The sequence below is a fragment of the Sphaeramia orbicularis genome, chromosome 14 (assembly GCF_902148855.1).
Source record: "Sphaeramia orbicularis chromosome 14, fSphaOr1.1, whole genome shotgun sequence".
In the NCBI taxonomy this organism is placed as follows: domain Eukaryota; kingdom Metazoa; phylum Chordata; class Actinopteri; order Kurtiformes; family Apogonidae; genus Sphaeramia; species Sphaeramia orbicularis.
The window spans coordinates 33,924,535-33,946,583 of record NC_043970.1 but is presented as its reverse complement, the minus strand read 5'-3'; the positions used below and the strand labels follow the sequence as shown (position 1 = coordinate 33,946,583).

General features: G+C 35.4%; 1 protein-coding gene, 1 long non-coding RNA gene and 5 other non-coding genes across 11 annotated transcripts; all 7 read left to right on the top strand.

Annotated features, from left to right (window-relative positions):
* The first annotated feature begins 450 nt into the window (after positions 1 to 450).
* LOC115432743 (uncharacterized) lies at positions 451 to 3,676 on the top strand. Of its 5 annotated transcripts, none has more exons than XR_003937240.1 (9): positions 451 to 743; positions 891 to 966; positions 1,167 to 1,213; positions 1,414 to 1,474; positions 1,686 to 1,737; positions 1,935 to 2,001; positions 2,665 to 2,720; positions 2,915 to 2,954; positions 3,576 to 3,676. It is a non-coding gene; the product is annotated as an uncharacterized LOC115432743 (long non-coding RNA). The 5 variants fall into 5 exon arrangements; XR_003937239.1 differs by having other exon boundaries at positions 2,908 to 2,971; XR_003937237.1 differs by having other exon boundaries at positions 452 to 743; positions 2,908 to 2,954.
* LOC115433635 (small nucleolar RNA SNORD49) lies at positions 1,008 to 1,084 on the top strand. The gene has a single exon (XR_003937398.1). It is a non-coding gene; the product is annotated as a small nucleolar RNA SNORD49 (small nucleolar RNA).
* On the top strand, positions 1,263 to 1,336 carry LOC115433640 (small nucleolar RNA SNORD65). Its single transcript, XR_003937402.1, has one exon. It is a non-coding gene; the product is annotated as a small nucleolar RNA SNORD65 (small nucleolar RNA).
* LOC115433634 (small nucleolar RNA SNORD49) lies at positions 1,525 to 1,599 on the top strand. The gene has a single exon (XR_003937397.1). It is a non-coding gene; the product is annotated as a small nucleolar RNA SNORD49 (small nucleolar RNA).
* Positions 1,781 to 1,854, top strand: LOC115433639 (small nucleolar RNA SNORD65). The gene has a single exon (XR_003937401.1). It is a non-coding gene; the product is annotated as a small nucleolar RNA SNORD65 (small nucleolar RNA).
* LOC115433638 (small nucleolar RNA SNORD65) lies at positions 2,760 to 2,833 on the top strand. The gene has a single exon (XR_003937400.1). It is a non-coding gene; the product is annotated as a small nucleolar RNA SNORD65 (small nucleolar RNA).
* A 3,625-nt stretch (positions 3,677 to 7,301) lies between the features above and the next one.
* Positions 7,302 to 13,413, top strand: LOC115432456 (calpain-2 catalytic subunit-like). The gene is made up of 13 exons (XM_030153304.1): positions 7,302 to 7,393; positions 7,729 to 7,982; positions 8,072 to 8,141; positions 8,240 to 8,358; positions 8,485 to 8,618; positions 8,928 to 9,102; positions 9,181 to 9,252; positions 9,891 to 9,976; positions 11,392 to 11,466; positions 11,569 to 11,726; positions 12,170 to 12,321; positions 12,662 to 12,673; positions 12,774 to 13,413. Exons 2-13 carry the CDS (start codon positions 7,749 to 7,751, stop codon positions 12,975 to 12,977), a joined length of 1,491 nt encoding a protein of 496 aa, XP_030009164.1. The 5' UTR covers positions 7,302 to 7,393; positions 7,729 to 7,748; the 3' UTR covers positions 12,978 to 13,413.
* The last annotated feature ends 8,636 nt before the right edge of the window (positions 13,414 to 22,049 follow it).

Genomic DNA, 22,049 nt, shown 5'->3' with positions numbered 1-22,049 from the left:
GATTCTCCGTATAATTAGTGAAGAGAAACACGAACTCAGTAACCTGACGGATATCACCACCTTGTGGATGAGTGTATTACAGCAGGACAGATCTGTGTGTGGTGGAAACATGTCCGGTAGGGGGTGACATTATGCCTCAACGCTTTTTTAAATTTATTTTATTTTATTTTATTTTTATTTTTATTATTTTTTTTTTTCCTCATACTTTATTTACATATTACCATATACACATAGAACAGAACATGGCATGGGGAAAACATAATGCTCGAGGTGAGGCAGGAAGAAATTAAATATAAATACATATGTAGGTAAGTAAATTAAATAAATAAAAGTAAAGAAATAAACAAGAAGAGAAAAAAATAGTAATAAAAAAAAAAAAACAACTTAAAATATTGCCTCAAAGCCAAATTTGAAACGCATAATGAAGTGACGTCAAATGTCCGCGACAGCCGGAGCTTAAATAGTTTGCCAACCGCGTAATCCGTCTTTCCGACTTCGGCTGTGTATTCTGTGCAGTCGTCTGAACGCGAATGTCATTTGAAGATTTAGTGTTGGGCACAAATTTGACAGAACAAGCATTTAATGTGAGTCAGAGGACACGTTAGTTGAGCTGCAGTCTGTATTAATGCTAAAATGTTTGACTTGTTAGCATAACTTAGATGTTAGCTCAAACTGCCGGGCCTCAAGGCACCCACGTGGAGAGCAAAGAAAGATGGAGAAGGTGGTGGAAAATCCGCCAAATGGTGAGTTTAACTTCGTCTTTATTTTTGTACTACATTGTGTAGGTTGAATTTAATCCCAAAGCCACTTTAACACAGTAAGGATATGCTGTAGGGATTTGCATTTCCATACTATCAATGAGTTGACTTCATACTCTCCTCATGTTCCAGGAAGGCGGTGGTGTAGCTGCACTTCAAGTGTCTCAGACGTGACATAGGTTTCGGCCTTGTTTCACGTCCTTCAGAGGTGAGTAACAAAGTATAGCCCTCTGTCTGAAGTCCTCCTGCATCGTTGATGAAAACTGTGAATAGGAAGTGCCGTCTGATGCGATAACTGACGATGTTTCTTGCACACTATTCTGAGCTGCAGAACCACTTAATCACTCAAATTTCATCTGTAATGAATAGCCTGTGCATGTATTAACTAAATATACTGTTTTATTACAGGTTAAAATGGGTTTAAACAAGACCACAGAAATTTCCAGGCTTAAAAGGTTAGTATGCAAGAATGAACTTTTCAGAGTTTACCACAGCCCCCAAAAGTACTGATGAAACCTAAACTGAAATAGCTGGAATTACCGTCAGATTGTTCAGTGGTGTTGCTTGGTTTTCTGAACTTCAGTTACTGCATTTCAAAGTATTTGCCACGTTAATTTGAGTTTCATAAAAGCTTAAATCCCCTCTTCCTTTGTAGCTAAAATGACTGTCCTCTGCCAGATGTTAAACCGAGAATACATATGCAGTTGACCTGGAAGGTGAGCAACATGTCTTCATCAATGCAGATTTAATGCATTTTTAAAACTTTCACAGTGATGATAACCGTGAGTAGGAAGTGCCGTCAGATGCGATAACTGACGATATTTGATCCACTTTTCTGAGTCCAAAAGTTACTCTTGATTTTTGATTCTCATGGAACTTTTCCACATGTCATGCTGCTTATAAATTCTGTCCTCTGCATTATTTCAGCACCAAACATTCCTCCTTCCAAACAAGCCATGTGAGGATTCAGTCTTTCCAGGTGAGTTGTTTGTAGTTGTCAAAGTGTTACCCGATTGCTTGTGTAATGATGAAACTTAAACTGAAATAGCTGGAATTACCGTCAGATTGTTCAGTGGTGATTTTAAGTTTTCTGACACACAATTGCATTGACATCTTTTCTGAAATGGACCGAATCAGTGCTAGTTAGTAACCATCAAACATTTTATTCTCTTTAAGAGATGGTGTCTTCTGTCTTGGGCCGATCTTGGATTTCTGCTGCAGCATCACCTTTAAGCTTGTGCCAGTAAGTGTAGTGACACTAGATTTTAAAGATGATGTTAAATATGTTTGAGTTGCCTTTTGCACAATGAAGTTTGAGCACTTTTTGTTACGTAGACCTAATGTGATTTGTTCAAACTTTAGGGAAAGTCTGCATCTGCAGAGGGTATTGAAATTATTTTCCTTATTCTCTAAGAAAACAATATCTCATCCTTCGCCTAATAATGCAGAAGCACTATAGACTGTAAAGAGCCTCCTGAACCAGCAGGTGGTGATACAACCATAGTGATGTGGCCCAATCAAGTGCCTGCTATAAAATGATAGGATTATGTAACACTGACCTCTATAGTACAGAAAATACCTGTCATAAACATTTTATTTATGTCAAATATTCAGTTCAGAGTTCAGTGTCTGCCATGAGTATATTTGGTCACATTTCCAACCCAACGTGTCTTTTTGTTACCTAATCTGTTTAATACTGTATGGTTTATCCAGCCTCAAAACTAAGCACACTATCCATAAATTTAAAAACAGTTGCTAAAATGTGTAAGTGGTTTGGTCTGATGAAAACCAGGAATAGGAAGTGTGATTAGCTCTAATCCACTTTTCTGAGTGTTTGTACTTAGGTTTTGTTTTTAGAATATATTTTTCTGTGCAGACACTTACTTTTTAATTTTATTTTTTACAGGTCCAGTGTGTTCTGATCAGGTCTTACCCTTCCAGTCCAGGATGTCATTGATGCAGGTAGCTTGAGGCCAGTCAGTATCAACCTGCTGTGCATTGTTGTGATGAGACCTAAACTGAAATAGCTGGAATTACCGGCAGATTGTTCAGTGGTGACCCTCGGTTTTCTGAACAAATTCTAGAAGCGTCCTACGGTTTGATTAAGTGTAACAACTTGTCAACATACATCCTCTATTATCCTCCACAGGGGAGAGGAGTGTTCCCAGCAACTTAAACAGCTGAAAGATTGGGCAGGTGAGACATGCAGATAGGTAACAGTTTTCCACTTGAAGTGAATTTCAGAAGTAAAATGCCATCCATAGCCGTGAAAACGGTGAATTCCTGTGTTGAAATGCCATTTAATCACCAGAATACTTCATTAATCCCAGGGGAATTTGTTGTGTTCCAGTTGTTCATGGAGTAAAGTCCCTTAAAGTATTGCAGAGATGCTAAAGATTACCTGTTGCAAAACAAAGTCTGTGAGGATTAAATGACACTTAAGAGAAGCATAGTGGTTAAAGGTGTTAAAACAACTAGCTGTGCTGTGGACTGTAAATGAACTTTCATTGTGCTGTAACATGGAAAATGCCACTGCAGTATGTGATGGTGCTCATCCAATATCAGTACTATTGTACAAAATGGATTCTTAATGTAAACTTGCGTTTAAGAACTAGGTTATTTTCAGCCATTGAGCAAATGCAAAAACCTTTATCAGAAACAAGGGGTAAATTGTGAATAAGATTTGTATAATTGTATCATCCGCTGTCATGGGATTGCACACCAAGGCTCACCTGAAATTGCTTCAGTTTTTAGTATTGCATTAAGGCTTTGTGTAATCATGTTTTTACTTTAATATTTTCTTCTTTTCCTTTACAGCTGGTGGAAGGATTCTGTTGGACTTTGGAAGTTTGATTTACCTGTTTATATATTCTGCATTTGTAAAATGCAATTTGATTAAACACTTTGTTTAAAATATCCATGTCTGACTCCTTATTCTTGGGGCAAATGTTTCTTCAAGGACTAGTGACGGTAATTACACAGGTGGAAGGATAGTGGTCTTCCTTAGGCAGAGGGACAGACTTGGAATTTTAGAAGAATGTTGGTCACTTCAGACTGCTGTCACTGCAAAATAAGCACCAACACGTTTGGCATCTAACCAATAATGGCTGTGCAATTGGAGAAAATGTTAAAATGTCTGTGGTTGAATATTTAAGCTCTTGGAGGTCCCACACCATGGATTCATAAAGCATAAACAGGGACCAGGGCCTTAAGTCGCTCCAGAGGACATGCACACGTCCATTTTCAGTTGAACATACAATCGCTGACAAAATTTAGACCACCCTTTGTTTTCTTCAATTTTTTGTTCATTTTAATGCCTGGTACAACTAAAGATGCATTTGCTTAGACAAATATAACAATAGCTCATCAGTTTAATTTAAGAGCTCATATCTAGCCATTTTCCATGTTTTCTTGATAATAACCAAAATCACTTAAGTTTTTACATCAGTAGCTATGGCATTGTACTGCCAAAAACTGCTTTTGGTCATTCCATCTTTTCTGTCTGTTTTAGTCACATGATAAATACAGGAGTTGGTACTTGATTGCATAACCATGGTTTTTGATGGTCTAATTTTTTTCCACCACTGTAGTATTGGAAAACATGCTGGACATGTATTTGAAATTTTGCATCTTGGTTGTTAACACTTGATTTTTCATAATTGGTGGAAATGCAAGTGTACTCCTGCTTTAAAGATGTCTAACTGATGACAAGCTTTATGGAGATGCTGATTTAAATTTTCCTGTATGATTTGACACCTGTCCAGTGACAAAAACTACTCAGAATGGGTTGGCTGTCCGTGGTGTAAGTGTGATGTGGTGATCCAACTGGCCTGATCTAAACCTCAGACAGAATCCATGTGAAACTGTCATGAGAAACCCTGGAGCCAACACACTGAGCTGAAGGCTCATCTCAAAGCACCTTGTGTTTCCACCACACCTCAGAAGGTCAGAATGATGTACCGAGGACAAAAATTAACATTTAAGCCTGACATTTCTGTATTATCAGTTTTAGATTTTAAAAAATATATACTAATAGTTTGAGAAACTGGACTCATGATCATCAAAATTAAGACAAAAAGGCTTGAAATATTTCAATTCATGTACAATCAATCTAAAATGTTTTACTGTTTTAATTAAATTATGTGTGCTATTTTTTTTTTAGATTCACCCGCACACAGTGTGGTGTGCAGCTCTAACCACCATATGAGTTAGGGCTTAAGACTAAACGTGACTGAATGAAGCACATATCTGCATGTTTCAAAATCTGGAGCCTGTTGCACAAAACTAGGATAAGGGATTAAGCCAGGATATTTTGGTTATCCTGGCTCAATTTATGTGTGATCTGGTTGCACAAAAGCTGGATAGTGGAAAGCGGGATATGTTATGACATAAGTTACCATGGAGATTTACTCCGTGGAGCTAGCCTTCTCTAGACCAGGCTAATTTCCAGGATCAGTTAAATCTCATCCCTTATCTCAGTCAGCAGTAGTCACCACAAATGGAAATCAATAGTTGTCCCACTGCCCATTACACAATGGAATCACATTAACTAGACCCACTGTCAGTATTGAAACATTTATGATCATGCATTTCAATAATTTTAGATAAATGATGATTTTGCAATCTTTAGAAAATTGACAGTTTCCCATAGACGATATATGCCATATAAATATAAATACACACCAGAGTAACATGATGTTCTTTTATTGAATAAGGATAAATCAAAGCAAATAAACCACCAGCTCCTTTAAAACTGAAATCACACAGTGACTCTAAAAGACAAAAAGCATGAAGTCAAAGCATTTTATAGAACATAAGAATAAATACATATTCAAAGGTCTGTATATAATACACCCCACATTTCTGCACACTGAAATAAATGCAGGACAAATCCATACACGACAAATGAATGGATGCAGTAGCCTCCCTGCAACACAGTATACAACACAGTATACACACAGTATACAACACAGTATACACACAGTATACACACAGTATACACACAGTATACAACACAGTATACACACAGTATACAACACAGTATACACACAGTATACAACACAGTATACAACACAGTATACACACAGTATACACACAGTATACACACAGTATACAACACAGTATACACACAGTATACAACACAGTATACACACAGTATACAACACAGTATACAACACAGTATACACACAGTATACAACACAGTATACACACAGTATACAACACAGTATACAACACAGTATACAACACAGTATACAACACAGCATACACACAGTATACAACACAGTATACACACAGTATACACACAGTATACAACACAGTATACACACAGTATACAACACAGTATACACACAGTATACACACAGTATACAACACAGTATACAACACAGTATACACACAGTATACAACACAGTATACACACAGTATACAACACAGTATACAACACAGTATACACACAGTATACAACACAGTATACAACACAGTATACAACACAGTATACACACAGTATACACACAGTATACAACACAGCATACACACAGTATACAACACAGTATACACACAGTATACAACACAGTATACAACACAAACAGAATAAGAGGCCAAATCAATTTAAACTGAAGAAAAACACACATTTCTCTGCCAGTGCAAGACATATTTAACATAAGTTTAAAGTGTGCATGTTAACTAAAATAACTGAACACATATTGGTCCCTGACCAGCTGACCACCGTGGTCATCTGGGAAGATGGCAGGATTGTCCCAGTTCATGTGCGATGCACTCTGGGGACACTGTTGTTTTGGATTCACTGAGCCCAGCTCAGTCATTTATCCAGGTTGTCTGAATCCTACTTTTGTGCAACAGGCCCCTGACTGCAGCCTAATAATCCCTGTGGTGTTGACATGAATTAAACAGTCACCAAAGGCTGTTATATTTGAGATTCCAGGTTCCAGTTCACTCCTGCAGATTTCAGACACTGATCAGATTGACTCTATTCACCTCTTGCATGGTCTTTAACAATACATTTATTAATATTTTCATTTTAATTGAAAGGCTACAGTGGTTATATTCAGATGGAATTCAAAGGCTTATTTCTGTCTCATCATTTTTTTTCCTTCAATTTGGCACCCATCCACATTCTCTTGACTTTAACTTTGACTGAGTACTTTGATCTGTGATGTGAACTTCTCTTGTTTGTCCTTTTGTTGTTGAAACCTGTTCACCATGTCTATTTGATGGTATGCCCGCTAGGAATGTGATAGGCCTTGACGTGATGGAAACCCACTAAATTGATTTGCACAGTTAACTTTTATTTTTTTAGTGTGAACATGCAGTCATTTTTCAGTGCCTTTGGCAAAAATAACAAACTCACATGCATAACCAAGGGATGATACATTTACATTGGATTGAGCAATTACATCTGTATGACTTTGAGTCATCTGAGGTGAAATCACCTGGTGCCAACCTGGGAGGAGATTTTATCTGCATTACACCATACCTCAACTATCTCCTATGCAGCTGAAGAGTATAAATAATTTCCCTCAGACCTCCTCTATCACATTGTGTTTTCACTCTGTGGATGCCACACAAGTTTTAGACACATTGTGCTTATTTGCAGTTTCTCAGCTGTGACTTTGCAGGTAAATGTTCTTATTTACATTTTACATTCTGCTGTTTACAGTTATCATTCAAAGCTGTATTTACCTGATGTTTCTTACACACACACACATATATATATGTGTGTGTGTGTAAAAAAAAAAAAAAAAAAAAAAAAAAAAAAAAAAATATATATATATATATATATATATATATATATATATATATATATATATATATATATATATATATATATATATATATATATATATACACACACACACACACACACACACATATATATATATATATATATATTTTGTTTTGTTTTGTTTTGTTTTTTTTTGTTTTGTTTTGTTTTTTTTGTTTTTTTTTCAAGCACCTGTGCAGGTCTCCATTATGGCATCCAGTGGTGTGAAAATGATTCATTCCCTCTATGAGAAAGGAGGCGAGGGAAGCCTTTCTAACCCAGTGAAATTTAAAGACCAGGATTACCAGCAGCTCAAAGAGTCTCTTGTTAATGAAGGGAAATTGTTTGAAGATGAAACTTTCCCAGCAAACCTAAAGTCATTAGGAAAACTTGAGGATTTTCCAGCAGAGCAGCTCAAAGAAGTGAAGTGGCTTCGGCCCAAAGTAAGTCGATGTTGGACATATTTATAATGTTCTAGAAAAAAACAGCTGAATATGTGCCAAACTGTCCATGTGGATCTAATTGATTTTAGGACTTGTCCTCCAATCCCTCATTTGTTGTGGACGGGAAATCAAGATTTGACTTCAAACAAGGAGATGTGGGTATGTAACTAAGTTATTTTCAGTTTTTCTCATGTAACAATTAAAAGGATGATAGAGCAGATTAAATGATTAAATTATATATTATGCTTTTCCCCAAGGCAATTGCTGGTTTCTGTCATCCATTGGAGGGCTGACTTTTCGCAAATCACTGCTGGCCCAAGTAGTGCCTCTGGATCAACGCTTCAAGGAGAACTACGCTGGAATATTCCACTTCAGGGTCAAAAAATATTTAACATTACATTTCACGATTAGACTGTAAAATAAGAATCTGAATTATTTTGATGTCTTCAGATACAAAAGTGGATTTCTGTAATAATTGTAATTCCTCCTTTTTATTTTGAAGTTTTGGAGATTTGGAAAATGGGTGGATGTTGTTGTCGACGACTTGTTGCCGACACGCAACAAAGAACCTGTGTCAGTTTCCTCCCGGTCTGGGGACGAGTTCTGGGCTCCTCTGCTGGAGAAAGCTTATGCCAAGTATGTGATGAAATATGCACCATATACTGAACAAAACGTGATGAAGGCAAAAGGAAATGAATCAAAAGAGAAACTTTATTCCTACAGCAAATTTAATCTACTGGTACTGATTAGGACAGATGGGCCATGCAGTGATGGATTTAGAAACAGATTTCTACATATTAAAATAAAAACTGGCATATACATTTTCATTTCTGTCATTGTAAACCTTAATGTCAGGAACAAAAATACATGTTTACTGAGTTAAAAGAGTGAGAGGTCATTGTGAAGTAGTTCATTAAACAGTGCTTGTTTATGTTTATGCCCCAGAATTTGTGGATCGTATGGCGACATGATTGCTGGCAATCCTTCTGAAGCATTCAAGGACTTCAGTGGGGGTGTTCACATGACCTACACACTGTCCAAAGCCCCATCGGATCTCTGGGACATCATGAACAGAGCAGTGGAGTGCAAAACTATGATGGGATGTGGGACTCACTCAGGGGTAAATGTTAAAGAAAGTCTTACTTATGAAATGGATAACTATAACAAGCCTAAACATATCAAATGCATTTGTTTTTAGGAAAAAGGGAAAAAGTATGAAGAGCTGGGTCTGGTTCGTGGTCACGCTTATTCTGTTACAGGAGTGGAACAGGTTTGTGCATGTTTGCAAATCTGCGCATCATATTTGGCTTTATTCATATATATTTTTTAAAATTTTAATTTTTATTTATTTACACATCATAAAACAGCAAGAGAAAAATTAAAAACAACAACATTCAAACAAGTAACATCATTGTGCAGGAGAGGATAGAAGCCAAAAAAGGCTTATGTGAATACCACCCCAGAAATAAACAAAACACAGGGGAAAATAGAAAAAAAAATAATTGAAAATGAGATATAACTGAAATATTAAACTAAAGTAAAAACAATAAAAATGCAAATAAAATTACAAATCATCAAATTCAAATCAAATGATACATGTGAACTTGGCAAAAACAGCAAGGACATTGTTTAAAGAGGATTTTTTTTAACAGCTGCATTTTTCTTATTTTTAGCAAATATATTGAAAAGGTTGAAATATTGAATGCAAAAACCACAAGTTATATCCTATGTTGCCCCCTCTTTTTCAGTGCCTCTTAAAAAAACTAAAAAACATATATATATTTAAAAATTTCCACTAAATTTCATGGAAATCTGTGGAGCAGTTTGTCTTGACACATAGAGTAATCACTTAAACTGTAATAAATATGTTCTACTGCTGCACTAGAAAGAATTATTGTGATTTGACAGGTTGAGAGTAAGGGGGACGAGGTGAATCTGGTGAGAATCTGGAACCCGTGGGGTGAGAAGGAGTGGAAAGGAGACTGGAGTGACAAGTAAGAAGCAGTGAAGCTGTAATATAATTCCTCCTGTTAGTTTTACATGTGCACTGTGTGTTTTGACTCTCAGACATAGTACCTCAGTGTGTTGGGAAATGAATTTCAAAATCGTATGGAATACATTTTTCTGGTTTTTGGAAAAAGACTTTGATGAGTCTTACTTCAGGGATTTGCATTTGCCACAACAGCATTTAATGTTAAGCCCTGACCACATGGTTGTTACTGCTGTGCTTCATACCAAAGGGGTTAAAGGTGTCAAAGTAATTCACCTGTTAGCTGTTCTGGTGTTAAGTCTTAGTAAAATCTACTGATTAGGAAAAGGAAATGAAATGAAACATCGTTAGATAGATAGGTAAATATTTTAAAATAGGTTTGTGGTTATTTAGAACATCTTAATTTATTTAAGATTATAATGTAAATTGTGTCTCTCATCACACGTCTAAGGGTTGATAGGTAAATATTTTAAAACATGTTTGTCGTTATTTAGAACAGTTTAATTTATTAAAGATTATAACGTAAATTGTGTCTCACATCACATGTCTAAGGGCCCCCATTTATAAGATAAGGCAGTGTTTTTCAACCTTGGGGTCGTGACCCTACATTTGGTCACCATTGAATTCAAAAGGGGTCATCTGAAATTTCTAGTAATTGATAAAAATGAAAATAAAATTACTAATAAAAAATATATGATGAGTTGAGAGAGACAATCACGATCCATAAAATACATGACAAACTATGAAGCTGAAACTGCAGCACTGTGGTACTGTTTATCTGTCAAATGTTCATTGTGGTCAGTTTCAGATGCTGCAGCTCTTTCATAATTCATAGTTTGAGTTCTTGTTTGTTCAGTATTAATTGTCAGCCTTGTAAATCCAAGCTGGACTGACTGTACATATCCTGACCAAGGAAAATAAAATTCTCACTTTGTGTAGTAATCTACACCTGGCTTTACTGCCTCTGTCCATAATAATATACATTATATAGACTAAATGTTACTAAAATTAACATTTATTTGCAACATTGTATAGCAAACTATTACATTATCAGAAACAAATTAATTTTAGCAAAAAAATGTCTCTGTTTTGAATGTCTGGGGTCACCAGAAATTTGTGATATTAAAATGGGGTCACGAGCCAAAAAAGGTTGGGAACCACTGAGCTAAGGACTGCTTTTAAATTTCGTTGTATCTGTACAATGACAATATAGACATTCCATCTATTCTATCTATTCTGGGGTGTCCTATTACAAAATGTATCTTGTAATGGAATTGTCGATTTTGACTGTTTGTAATAATTTTGTAATGAATTGATTGATTGATTGAACGGCTGTCTGTGATTTGTTGATATCTACATTGTGCAGTCACATTAGCAGCCTTACTGTTCACAGCCCTGATATATTTGCTTGTGTTACAGGTCAGAATTGTGGAATAGTGTGAGTGAGGAGACCCGCAACAACTGTCTGAAAGTGCGCAATGATGGAGAATTCTGGTAAAACTATCAAAATGATACAATAGCTGGGAAGGTGTCACGTTTGCGCATTGTTTAGTTATCATTAGATGCTCATGTACTTGATTCCTACTTCCATTTTAGGATGAAGTTGGCAGATTTTGTCACATATTTCGAGGACATGGACATCTGCTGTGACAGCCCCAACTTTGTGGACGGAGATTCCTGTCAGTGGAATTGTTCACTGAAAGAAGGACGATGGGAGGCTGGAAAATCTGCAGGAGGTTGTTATCCTGACACAGGTGAGGTCTGAGTTTCCATCATTTAGGAACAAAAACGATGTCTGACATTTCTGTAAAAACCTGTTCCTTTCAGGGTTCGCATGTGTGAAATCCTTGAAAATGCTTGAGTTTCAATGTTGTGTTTTTAAGTTCTGAAAAGTGCTTGAAAGTGTTTGTAAGTCCAACTTTGTGAAGTGATTTATTTGTTTTTAATATTAACTCTGCCAGGTTATTATGAAAAATAATTTTAGATGTTTATAGCCTAATACATTGTACACAATAGTGATAAAAAATGAAAAAAAAAAAAACACATAATCATGATTATATGTATTCCTGTAGATATGTATTTTACCCCAGCCATAAGGTGCTGTTCTGGAAAAAATTTAAAACTACCCTTAAAAGTGCATGAAAAGGGCTTTAATTTGACCTTGAAAAATGTGCACAATCCCTGTCCTCTGCTTCAGAGCTGTTCTGGACAAACCCTCAGTACCGCATCAAAGTAGCAGTGGAGGGAGACAGGAAGGACAAGAACGTCTTATTGTCTCTGCTGCAGAAACCTGACGAAGAATACCGCAGCAAAATGAAATACCACATAATGGCTTTTACCATTTACAAGGTAACTGTCATATTTTCCTGTCATTTCAGACCTACACTGCAAAAATCAAAATCTTATCAAGTGTATTTTTCTCATTTTTTGTCGAAATATCTCATCACACTAAAAATAAGACATAATCACCTGAAGGGGAACTTTTCAGTGAGATATAAGAACTTATTTTTAGACAATAGATCTTGAAAATCTTATTTCAAGAAATCTTACGCAAGATAATTTTCACTTGTTCCACTGGCAGATTTTTTTTGCTTAATTCTGCAGATTTTTGCAGTGTATTTTCTTTTTGTTGCTGTCATACTTTACTATGAGAATAGTGCCTGATATATTTCTTTTTCAATTTAAACAGGTGCCATCGGAGGTAAGCCAAAAGAATCATGTTAGAAAAATAGCAAAGGTGTGTAAATACGTTCCAAAAGATGATAATTTTTCATTTTTAATTCCATTTCTTTTCTTCATAGGCACCAAAAGGCCGACTACCATCATCACTTTTCCAGGACGTAGAGCCTCTGATAACAAGTGATTCCACAACCATGAGGGAACTGATCGTGTTTTACCGTTTAGAACCAGACGAGTACCTGGTCATTCCGCATACAAATAACCCCAATGAAGCCGCGAGTTTCATCTTTACAGTCTACTCCAAGACGGAGACCGAGCTAGACTGAAGACACCCAAGAAATCATATAAGAACCAGATCTCCTGTTATGTGTGCATGTATTCCTCCATCCTGTTTTCCATACTCATGAACTCCTAAGACATCATTCAATGCTTCAAGTTCACTGTTTTTTGCGGTTATATTCCTCCTCAGCTGTTGTTTTACCGGTGGTATGTAAAAGCTTTATACTTTTAACACACATAAGTAACTTTTGTGTAATTATTGTCAGAAGCAGGGTTTAGTCAGGCATAGGATGGCATGATCAACAGTATTGAGACAAGCTGAAAATAAATCACCTTCTGTTTTATCTCTTTATTATTACACTCACTGTTACTCAAAACTATAACAAAAATTACTACGTGCAGTGAAAAATTATGGTTCATGATGAGCTAGAAATAATTGCTTTGCATATGGGGCCCTAAATAAAGAATAATTTGTTAATCACATTTGATGTCATGCATTCTTTCAAGCTACCATTTTCAGCATCTGAAAAGCAAGGATTTCATCATAATATCTGAAAAAATAAAAAATAAAACAGATACAGTATTATATGTATAGTGACACAATTTCTGTAATATTGCCTCTGTATACCACCACAGTGAATCTGAAATGAAGCAATGGCGGTGTGACTGAAGTGTAGACTTTCAGATTTAATTCAAGGTTTTAACAAAAATATTGTATTAATCATTTAAGAATTACAACCATTTTTTTAGCTTAGTAGCTTGCCGGCCGATAAGCTGTAAGCTATTGCCATCATGCGGCATCTGGCGTCATCGTCTGTCGTCCTTTACAAAATTTTCAATCGTCTTCTTCTCCGAAACTACAATTCCAATTGACTTCAAACTTGGTATACAGCTTCTTTATGATGATGTCAACACAAGGTATTGAAATTATTTTGATCCGGATCTGATTCTGGATTTAATGTGGCTTTGAAAAATTTTCCCATCATAACAGATAGGAAGTGGATTGATACAATAAATCAGTATCAATGATATCAAGTTGGAATTGGAATTTTTTACAGATCTGATTGGAATATGACCAAAACATGGGCTATTTCTGTAATATAATAAATGCACATAACTGGGTGATACTAAATGGCATCTGGATACATTTCCCAAAGCTTTTAATTTGGCCGGTAAGCTACAGGGCCATTGGTCCTATTTTTAATATAGTCCATAGTCCATTTTCAGAGGCTCAAAAGTAATTGTAGTAATATTAAATGTCCAGATGTGTCCTGTTCCTTGTTTATTCTATGACAAATAAGCAGGTAAAAGCTCTAGAGTTTATTGTCCATGTTTAATTTGCATGTATTTTCACTGAAATTCTCAATATGAGATCTGAAGAGGTGTTGATGTAAGTAAAGAAGGTTGTCATTTAGCTGAAAAAGCAATAAACCTGGGTCACTGGTGTTTATTGATGACTAGAGCATTGACCTGTGGGGATCCACGGGTTCTAAGTGTGGTACTTTTTATGCTGTTGTGTATTTGTGCATCCTGTACTGCATTTGTCCAGCAGTCACCGCCAAAGCGTTCTGGGTATAGCAACGTGAGTGTAAGGCTATTGTTTATCTCCCAAAATACTGGTCCTGTCAACTTGTGGTTTTCTCTAGTCTGTTCCTTGACCAAACTGCAGCAGTCAGGTCTAAACCAACAAAGTGGAAGTGCTGCTGGGTGTTCTTGGTGATTATCCACAGGTGCTCTTTGAAAACCTGTGGTGTGTCTTACTATTTACTTACTGCAGCAGTCAGCTCTTTCTGGATTTGGTGTGAATCCCCAGACACACACGCACACAGAGGCCACTTTGCTTTTACAATATACAGTCATGGGAAAAATTATTAGACCATCAAAAGTCATCAAAAACAGTGGTTATGCAATCAAGTACGACCTCCTGTGTGTATCATGTGACTAAAACAGACAGAAAAGAAAACATGGAATGCCTAAAAGCACTGTTTTTGTCAGTACAATGCCATAGATATTGATGTAAGAACTGAAGTGATTTTGGTTATTATCAAGAAAACATGGAAAATGGATAGATATCAGCTCTGAAATTCAACTCTTATGAGCTATTTTTGTTGTTATCATTAGATTTGTCCGAACAAATGTACCTATAGTTGTACCAGGCATTAAAATGGAAAAGAAATTGAAGAAAACAAGGGTGGTCTAATATTTTTTTCCGTGACTGTAGAAGATGTGACTGTTGACAGAAGTAACAGGGTGAATTCTGAAGTACACAGGTTTATCCACTCTGTTCAGGTTCAGACCAATGATGCGAAACTGGTAGGATTCACACAGATGAATGAATAAGAACCAAAAACATACTGCAAAAGCAACTCAAGAGTCTTTGAAGATAAATAAATGGCATTCGCTTTTTTGTTGGTGGCTAAGTCAGTCACCTGATCTTTACTCAATAAAACATGCTTTTCAGTTATTGACGTGAAACCTGAAGGCAAGAAGAACCACAAACAAGCAGCGACAGACAGCTGTAGTAAAGGCCTGGCAAAGAAATTATGACTTATGATTTCCTTTTTTTTGATGATCCTTTTTTTTATTGTTAATATGATATAAAGTCACAGTACAAACTTAGTCTCTATTTTTTTTTTTAAGATTACAGACATTTTCAGGCTTTAGTTCTTTTTATGGACCTACTCCATCTATCTTAACGAAAATCTAGAGATGTACAAAAAGCACCGCCACAATCAGAAGCACTAATACTGTTCTGTTTTACTCAGTGGCTCCCAGATTCTCTTTATAGTCTTTTATTTTTGGTTTAATCTGAAATTATTTCCACCTCCTTTCTGTAATTTCTTTGTAAATAATGTGGCTTCTAAACAATCATATAGCAATGAACATCCTGTTTTGTGTGCCATGTGCACTAGTGGCCCAGAAAGAATTTGTACCATGTGTTCAACCTTAATTCCATTATTATCATGTGAGAGATTATGGAAGACAGAAACAAAATGCTTTGTTTGTCACATCAAAAAGTGCCCTTGTGCTGTTTTTAGTATCTCAGAAAGTATCACAAAAGGACAACCCTGGACAATACAAAACAGCGCAGCACAGACATGCAGCATAATGGAATGTACAGTATGTACACTGTGCTTGTGTTAAATGTATGAAAGCATATATTGGGGGTTTCCTACAAAATAATATAATACTTTTTTCATGCTTTGCATCACATCCATTGAACTCCTACTCTCCAAGGAATCTTTATCTGCATCATTCATTATTTTACAATCTGTCATCCAATCATTTAACATTAATTTCTGAACAAAATTGAACATGTAATCTGCTCGACACTCATGCATGAATTAAACACTGTTTTACAAACACTACAATATTGTGGTTTCCTGTTTATACTATTATACTAAACATGAGTATTTTCATTGATAATTTGCTATAGATGTGTTCTTACATGTGTGACTGCACCTGCGACACTCATCCATTGTTACTTAGATTTTTTTGGCAGCTGACACTGCTAATTATCTCATGCTCTAATAAACACTGAGCTGAAAAATGTTGGCTCAGAGACCAGTTTTTAAAAGCTTTTTTTTTTTCCTTTTTTTTTAAATTATTATTATTTTGCAAGACACTGCATCTTGTTTTCTGTTTTTTGGTCACACAGCAAGGTAAATAAAGTTTAACCTTACCCTCTTCTTTTTTGGTCTCATGGTATGTTTATTTGGGACCAAAGACCACCTGTTTTTTAAAAGCTGCATTTTTGCAGAAGTATTATCCATTCTACTGGTATTTACTCATGTCTGAACACATCACCAGTGTTTATGACAGGAAAAGTTCCACTCTACAGAGGGCTTTCACATCACTGAACAATAATCCTGCCCCAAACAGAAAAGCAGTCTTTTCTTGTTGTTCTTGTACAACACAGAGAAAACACACACACACACACTAAAAACATGCAGGATCTAAAGAAAACAAAAGAAACATTGTCAGTGAGGAGAAAAAGTCAAAACTCAAACTCAAAAGTTTTTCAGAGATGGAGAGATTTTGATTTTGGCTGTTAGGTTAGATGACTACGGAGCCCCTTTGGTGACGTGAGGAAAAAAATATTAATGTTTAGCAATGAGTTACTAATGCATGGACACGAGTTACTAATGTCCCACACTAAAACCCCAAGTCTTACCGTAAGTGTTTGAAGTATTTCACTGTAGTTCATACCAAGGAGAAAATAAAATTAAATCAAACTGAGGTGTTCCATGTTGGTAAGAGCATCGAATCAGTGTGCTACGCTGTACAGCAATCTCGTAGTTGAATTGTCTTGTGGTCAGAGATAACGAGATAAGTAACTCGAGGTCACGCATTACGAACTCGTGACCATGCATTAGTAACTCGTGGTCTCACATTAGTAACTCGTGGTCTCACATTAGTAACTCATGTTCACACATTAGTAACTCGTTGCTACACATTAGTAACTCGTGGCCACGCATTAGTAAGTCGTGGCCACACATTAGTAACTTGTGTTCACACATTAGGAACTCCTGGTCATACATTATGAACTCGTGACCATGCATTAGTAACTCGTGGTCACACATTAGTAACTCATGTTCACACATTAGTAACTCATTGCCACGCATTAGTAACTCGTGGTCACGCATTATGAACTTGTGGCCACGCATTAGTAACTCGTGGCCACGCACTAGTAACTCGTGGTCACGCATTAGTAACTCGTGGTCACACATTAGTAACTCATGACCACTCATTAGTAACTCGTGGTTATGCATTACTAACTCGTGACCATGCATTAGTAACTCGTGGTCACGCATTACTAACTCGTGGTCATGCATTACTAACTCGTGACCACTCATTAGTAACTCGTGGTCATACTTTACTAACTCGTGACCATGCATTAGTAACTCATGGCCACACATTAGTAACTCGTGGTCACACATTACTGACTCGTGACCACTCATTAGTAACTCGTGGTTATGCATTACTAACTCGTGACCATGCATTAGTAACTCATGGCCACACATTAGTAACTTGTGGCCACGCATTAGTAACTCATGGTCATGCATTAGTAAGTCGTGACCATGCATTAGTAAATTCTGCTGTTTTCTGTCTCTCCAAATAAAAACACCACAGTGTATATACGCCATAAATGCAGCTGTATTTGTTGTGGTGCTGGGAAATGCCATTACTTATAATGTATCAGTCGGATTATCTTCTGCAGAGTAACCTGTGATTTAGAATGTGTATTTAGGATATTGGACTATATCTATGTATATTGGTGGCATTTTCCCATAATGTACTACTTTGTATTTGATATGTGATGTTACTGATAAATGAGGACTTATCTGACATACTGTTGACACTTTTACATTGTTGTCTCGAAGCTCCTTGTACAAAAAGTTAATTCTGAAGGATACGAATGTGAATGATTGTGTTGTAAACTGTTTTTTCGGAGCGAACCTTCAACTGGGAAGGCACCGGAGCCTTTTCAGTCACCACTTCAAACACACACTGTTGTTTTAGTTTATTTATGCTGTTACCTAGAGTATAATAAATTTTAAAAAAGCAAATTAAATAAAGTTTCATTCATTTTCCATTAGCTATTTCACCAGTCCTGCATTTAAAACTCATAGAGCGATGTATTAAAAATGTCTTGGCAGATGTCAGATCTTTAAGAAACTTCATAATCATAGGGTTTACGATGACAGTTTTTCATTCTTCTTCAATGTACTAAAAACTACTGCACAGTGTCAGTAAAAGTAGATGAAGATTTACACCATGAATGATATAATAATACCCTTTTTTGTGACCTGTTTTGTGCACTCAACCCTGAAGCGACACATCCTGTCTTTACTCTGCTTTACGTAACATATTCTCTATATTATTTGCATATACTGTAGTGCTGTCTGACTTAAGTCTGTATGATGTCTATGTGTCTTGAGGGTAACTACCTGTCACTAAGACGGCATGTCATGTGTCAGAACATGTTCAGGTATGTGTCTGGTTCTCAGAACCCTTTTTTCCCCAGATTTAATTCAGTTATTTTGCCGTCAGCTCTCAGTCTCTCTGACTCCACATTCAATAATAGCTGACTCCTTACATAAACACAAAGTATGAATGAAAGGTTGTGCATAATGGATGCAAGTATATGAGTAGTGAAATTCTATACAGCAGACTTGACAGTCAATACATTAATTAAGCTTGTCATAGATTTCTTTCAGTATCTGTTGTGTAATTGATAGTTCATACCCTTGAGTAACTCAGGCACAAGTCTCGTTTCTTCTTTCTTTTTTCTTTTTTTTCTTCACAAAACTCTGAGTTTGACTGCATCAACTCCATTTCACAAACATTTCAGGAGAAGAAATTGTGATGTAACTAAATGTCTAGATATTTTATCAAAATGACCTGTTCATTTTGACAGATACCCCACTGTCAACATCTAAACCTTGTGAATTAAAATTAACCCTTTCACGCATGAATTACGAGAACCTTAATGGGTCCAAACACAGTAATGTCCCATCAGAGAGCGAACTTTAATTGCTCGCCATTCCAAGATTTATTTCAATATAAAGTAGCTCCTTGTTTTGGATGATCCCTTATGGTCCAACTAAAGCAAAAATTTATTTAAAAGTAAAAATGTGGGTCAAATTGTCTCTAAAATGTCCCGTCACAGAGATTTTGAATACCGTGTTTTGATCCTAATCAAGATATTTTTCCTGAGTGTTTTTATTCCTCTTTAGGCATGAAAAAACAATGCGATTAAAAATTTTTTATGAACCCATTTTTCATGGAGTTGCAAAAATATCCACTCAGCTGGACACCATGTGTTTAATTTTTGAAACAAAAAGAAACATGTATTTACTGAGACACTGAGTGAAAACTATGAAATTTTTTTTTTTTTTAATGCTGCTAATCTGGTGTTTTGTCACATTTTAACATACTCTAATATTAGTTATTACTCACTTTATGGAGATAATACGCAAAAAAACCCAAAACTTTTTGTTTAAGAAAAATGGTTAATTACAGTCTATTAACAACAACAAGCAAATCAATTGCTTGCTATTGTCAACACTCAAACATGTTACTGCTATCAAGAACAGCAAAGTTACAGTAATGGTATGAATTGGAGTGTATGGGACGATGCATAAGTGTCCACTGTGTTGGCTGATGTGGAACTAAAACAAAATCCATGAATATACAAGAGAACAGCTGTAGAATAGCTGTCAACTGTAGTGACCACTATGCATGAAAGGGTTAAAGTTGGTACATTTTAAAAATTTTATTATTAAAAATCTAACTTCCTTGTATCATCTGATGTGTAGCAAGTGAACACTATTTAGTATAGGGAGGATTTCATTGTAACAGTTATTCATACTTTTATTTTTCACAAAAAAACTAAAATAATATATAAAACTTGGTTGAACTATGTGAAAATTGTGCTTTTTCTTTTCTTTTCTTTTCTTTTCTTTTCTTTTCTTTTCTTTTCTTTTCTTTTCTTTTCTTTTTTTCCTTTAATTCTAGTGTGTAAAAAGCCCTGAAGCATGTTTGAACCTTAAAGCAACCAGTCATTCAAATGCCTGAAAAAGTCTTCACAATCTATTCACAAAGGTTTGAAATGAAAACTAATCCTCATAAGTTTTACCATAATATACAAATAGTCTTGTGATGACCATAAAACCCTATTTGTGTTAAAGGAATTAATATTTTTGCCTGCAGCTTGCAATGTGCGTGACAAGAGACAAATTTTGCCAGAAGCAAACATTCCCATTCTCATTGGAATGAGAATAGTTAAATTCAAGTTCTACTCAGGCATTGCCACGTTCTCGTAAATGTTCCTTTCAACAGAAATAACAGCGGTAGGTTTAACACCTGTGCTCTGTGAACTGGTTCAGCTGATGTTACATGATGCCTCTGTGTCTGTGACGGCTGTGGCCAGAGGCATTATTTTTCATTTGGTTACCTTTTATTTAATTCATATTTATTAAAGTTTTCAACACATATATTATTTCAGTCTAGGCAGATATGGATGTACTGTAAGCTGACATTTGACAGTTTTTTTGTTTTGTTTTTTTTTTTCCAAATCTCATTTTCCTCTTCCTCATTATGTAGTCACTTGTAACTCTCAAGCGAACTAATGTGAAAGGGAAATGTTTTTTTTTTTTAAATTTCTTTTTTTTTTTTTTCATTTTCATTCGTTCATACATGGAGGAAGTTTGATTCAGTGCGGTGATGGAATATAATGCATGTGCCACTGTTTATTGAATATTTCGTTTGTATGCTACATCCTTCATCTCCACCACAACTCAATGGCAAATACCACAGTTTTTACTTGACTACATTTGTCTGACCGCTTTGGTTAATATTCATCCCTATTCTGTATGTGTGTGTATTGACACTGAAAGATCAACACCTTCATGAGTTCAGGTCAAAATCCTCATTTTTCTTTAGATAAATAATCTCTTTTAAAACATTTTTTGATTTGAGGGGAAACTGTCATAAAACTGATAATCAGTCTGTTTTTCTGAACTGATGAATGAATGAATGGATGAATGAAATTTTTATTTCGAACATGTAGACAGTGAATTTAAAACAAAAATCAACCAACGAAATATAAGTACTGGTACAGAAATGATTGATAAGCAAACAAACAACAAAATAAATAAATAAATAAATAAATAAATAATAATAATAATAATAATAATAATAATAATAATAATAATAATAATAATAATAATAATAATAAAAACAAATGAAATAATACATGCTCAAAAGGAGTAGGAAGAAGTAAAAACTTATGTACTCCTACCCCCAATTTCTATTCCTTCTGATCATTATACAGCAATTATTATTTTGTTATAATAATAATAACAATACTACTACTACTACTACTAATAATAATAATAATAATAATAATAATAATGATGATGATGATTGTATAACAATATCACACATCCTTTTTCCTATATACACTAATATGATAACACCCATTTACAACTTTTCCTACCAGATATCAATACCAGATATTAATGAAAACTAAAAAGAACAAAACAAAACAATAACAAAAAAAAAAAACAAAAAAACATATACATACATAACATAAATACATTTAATATTCTGTG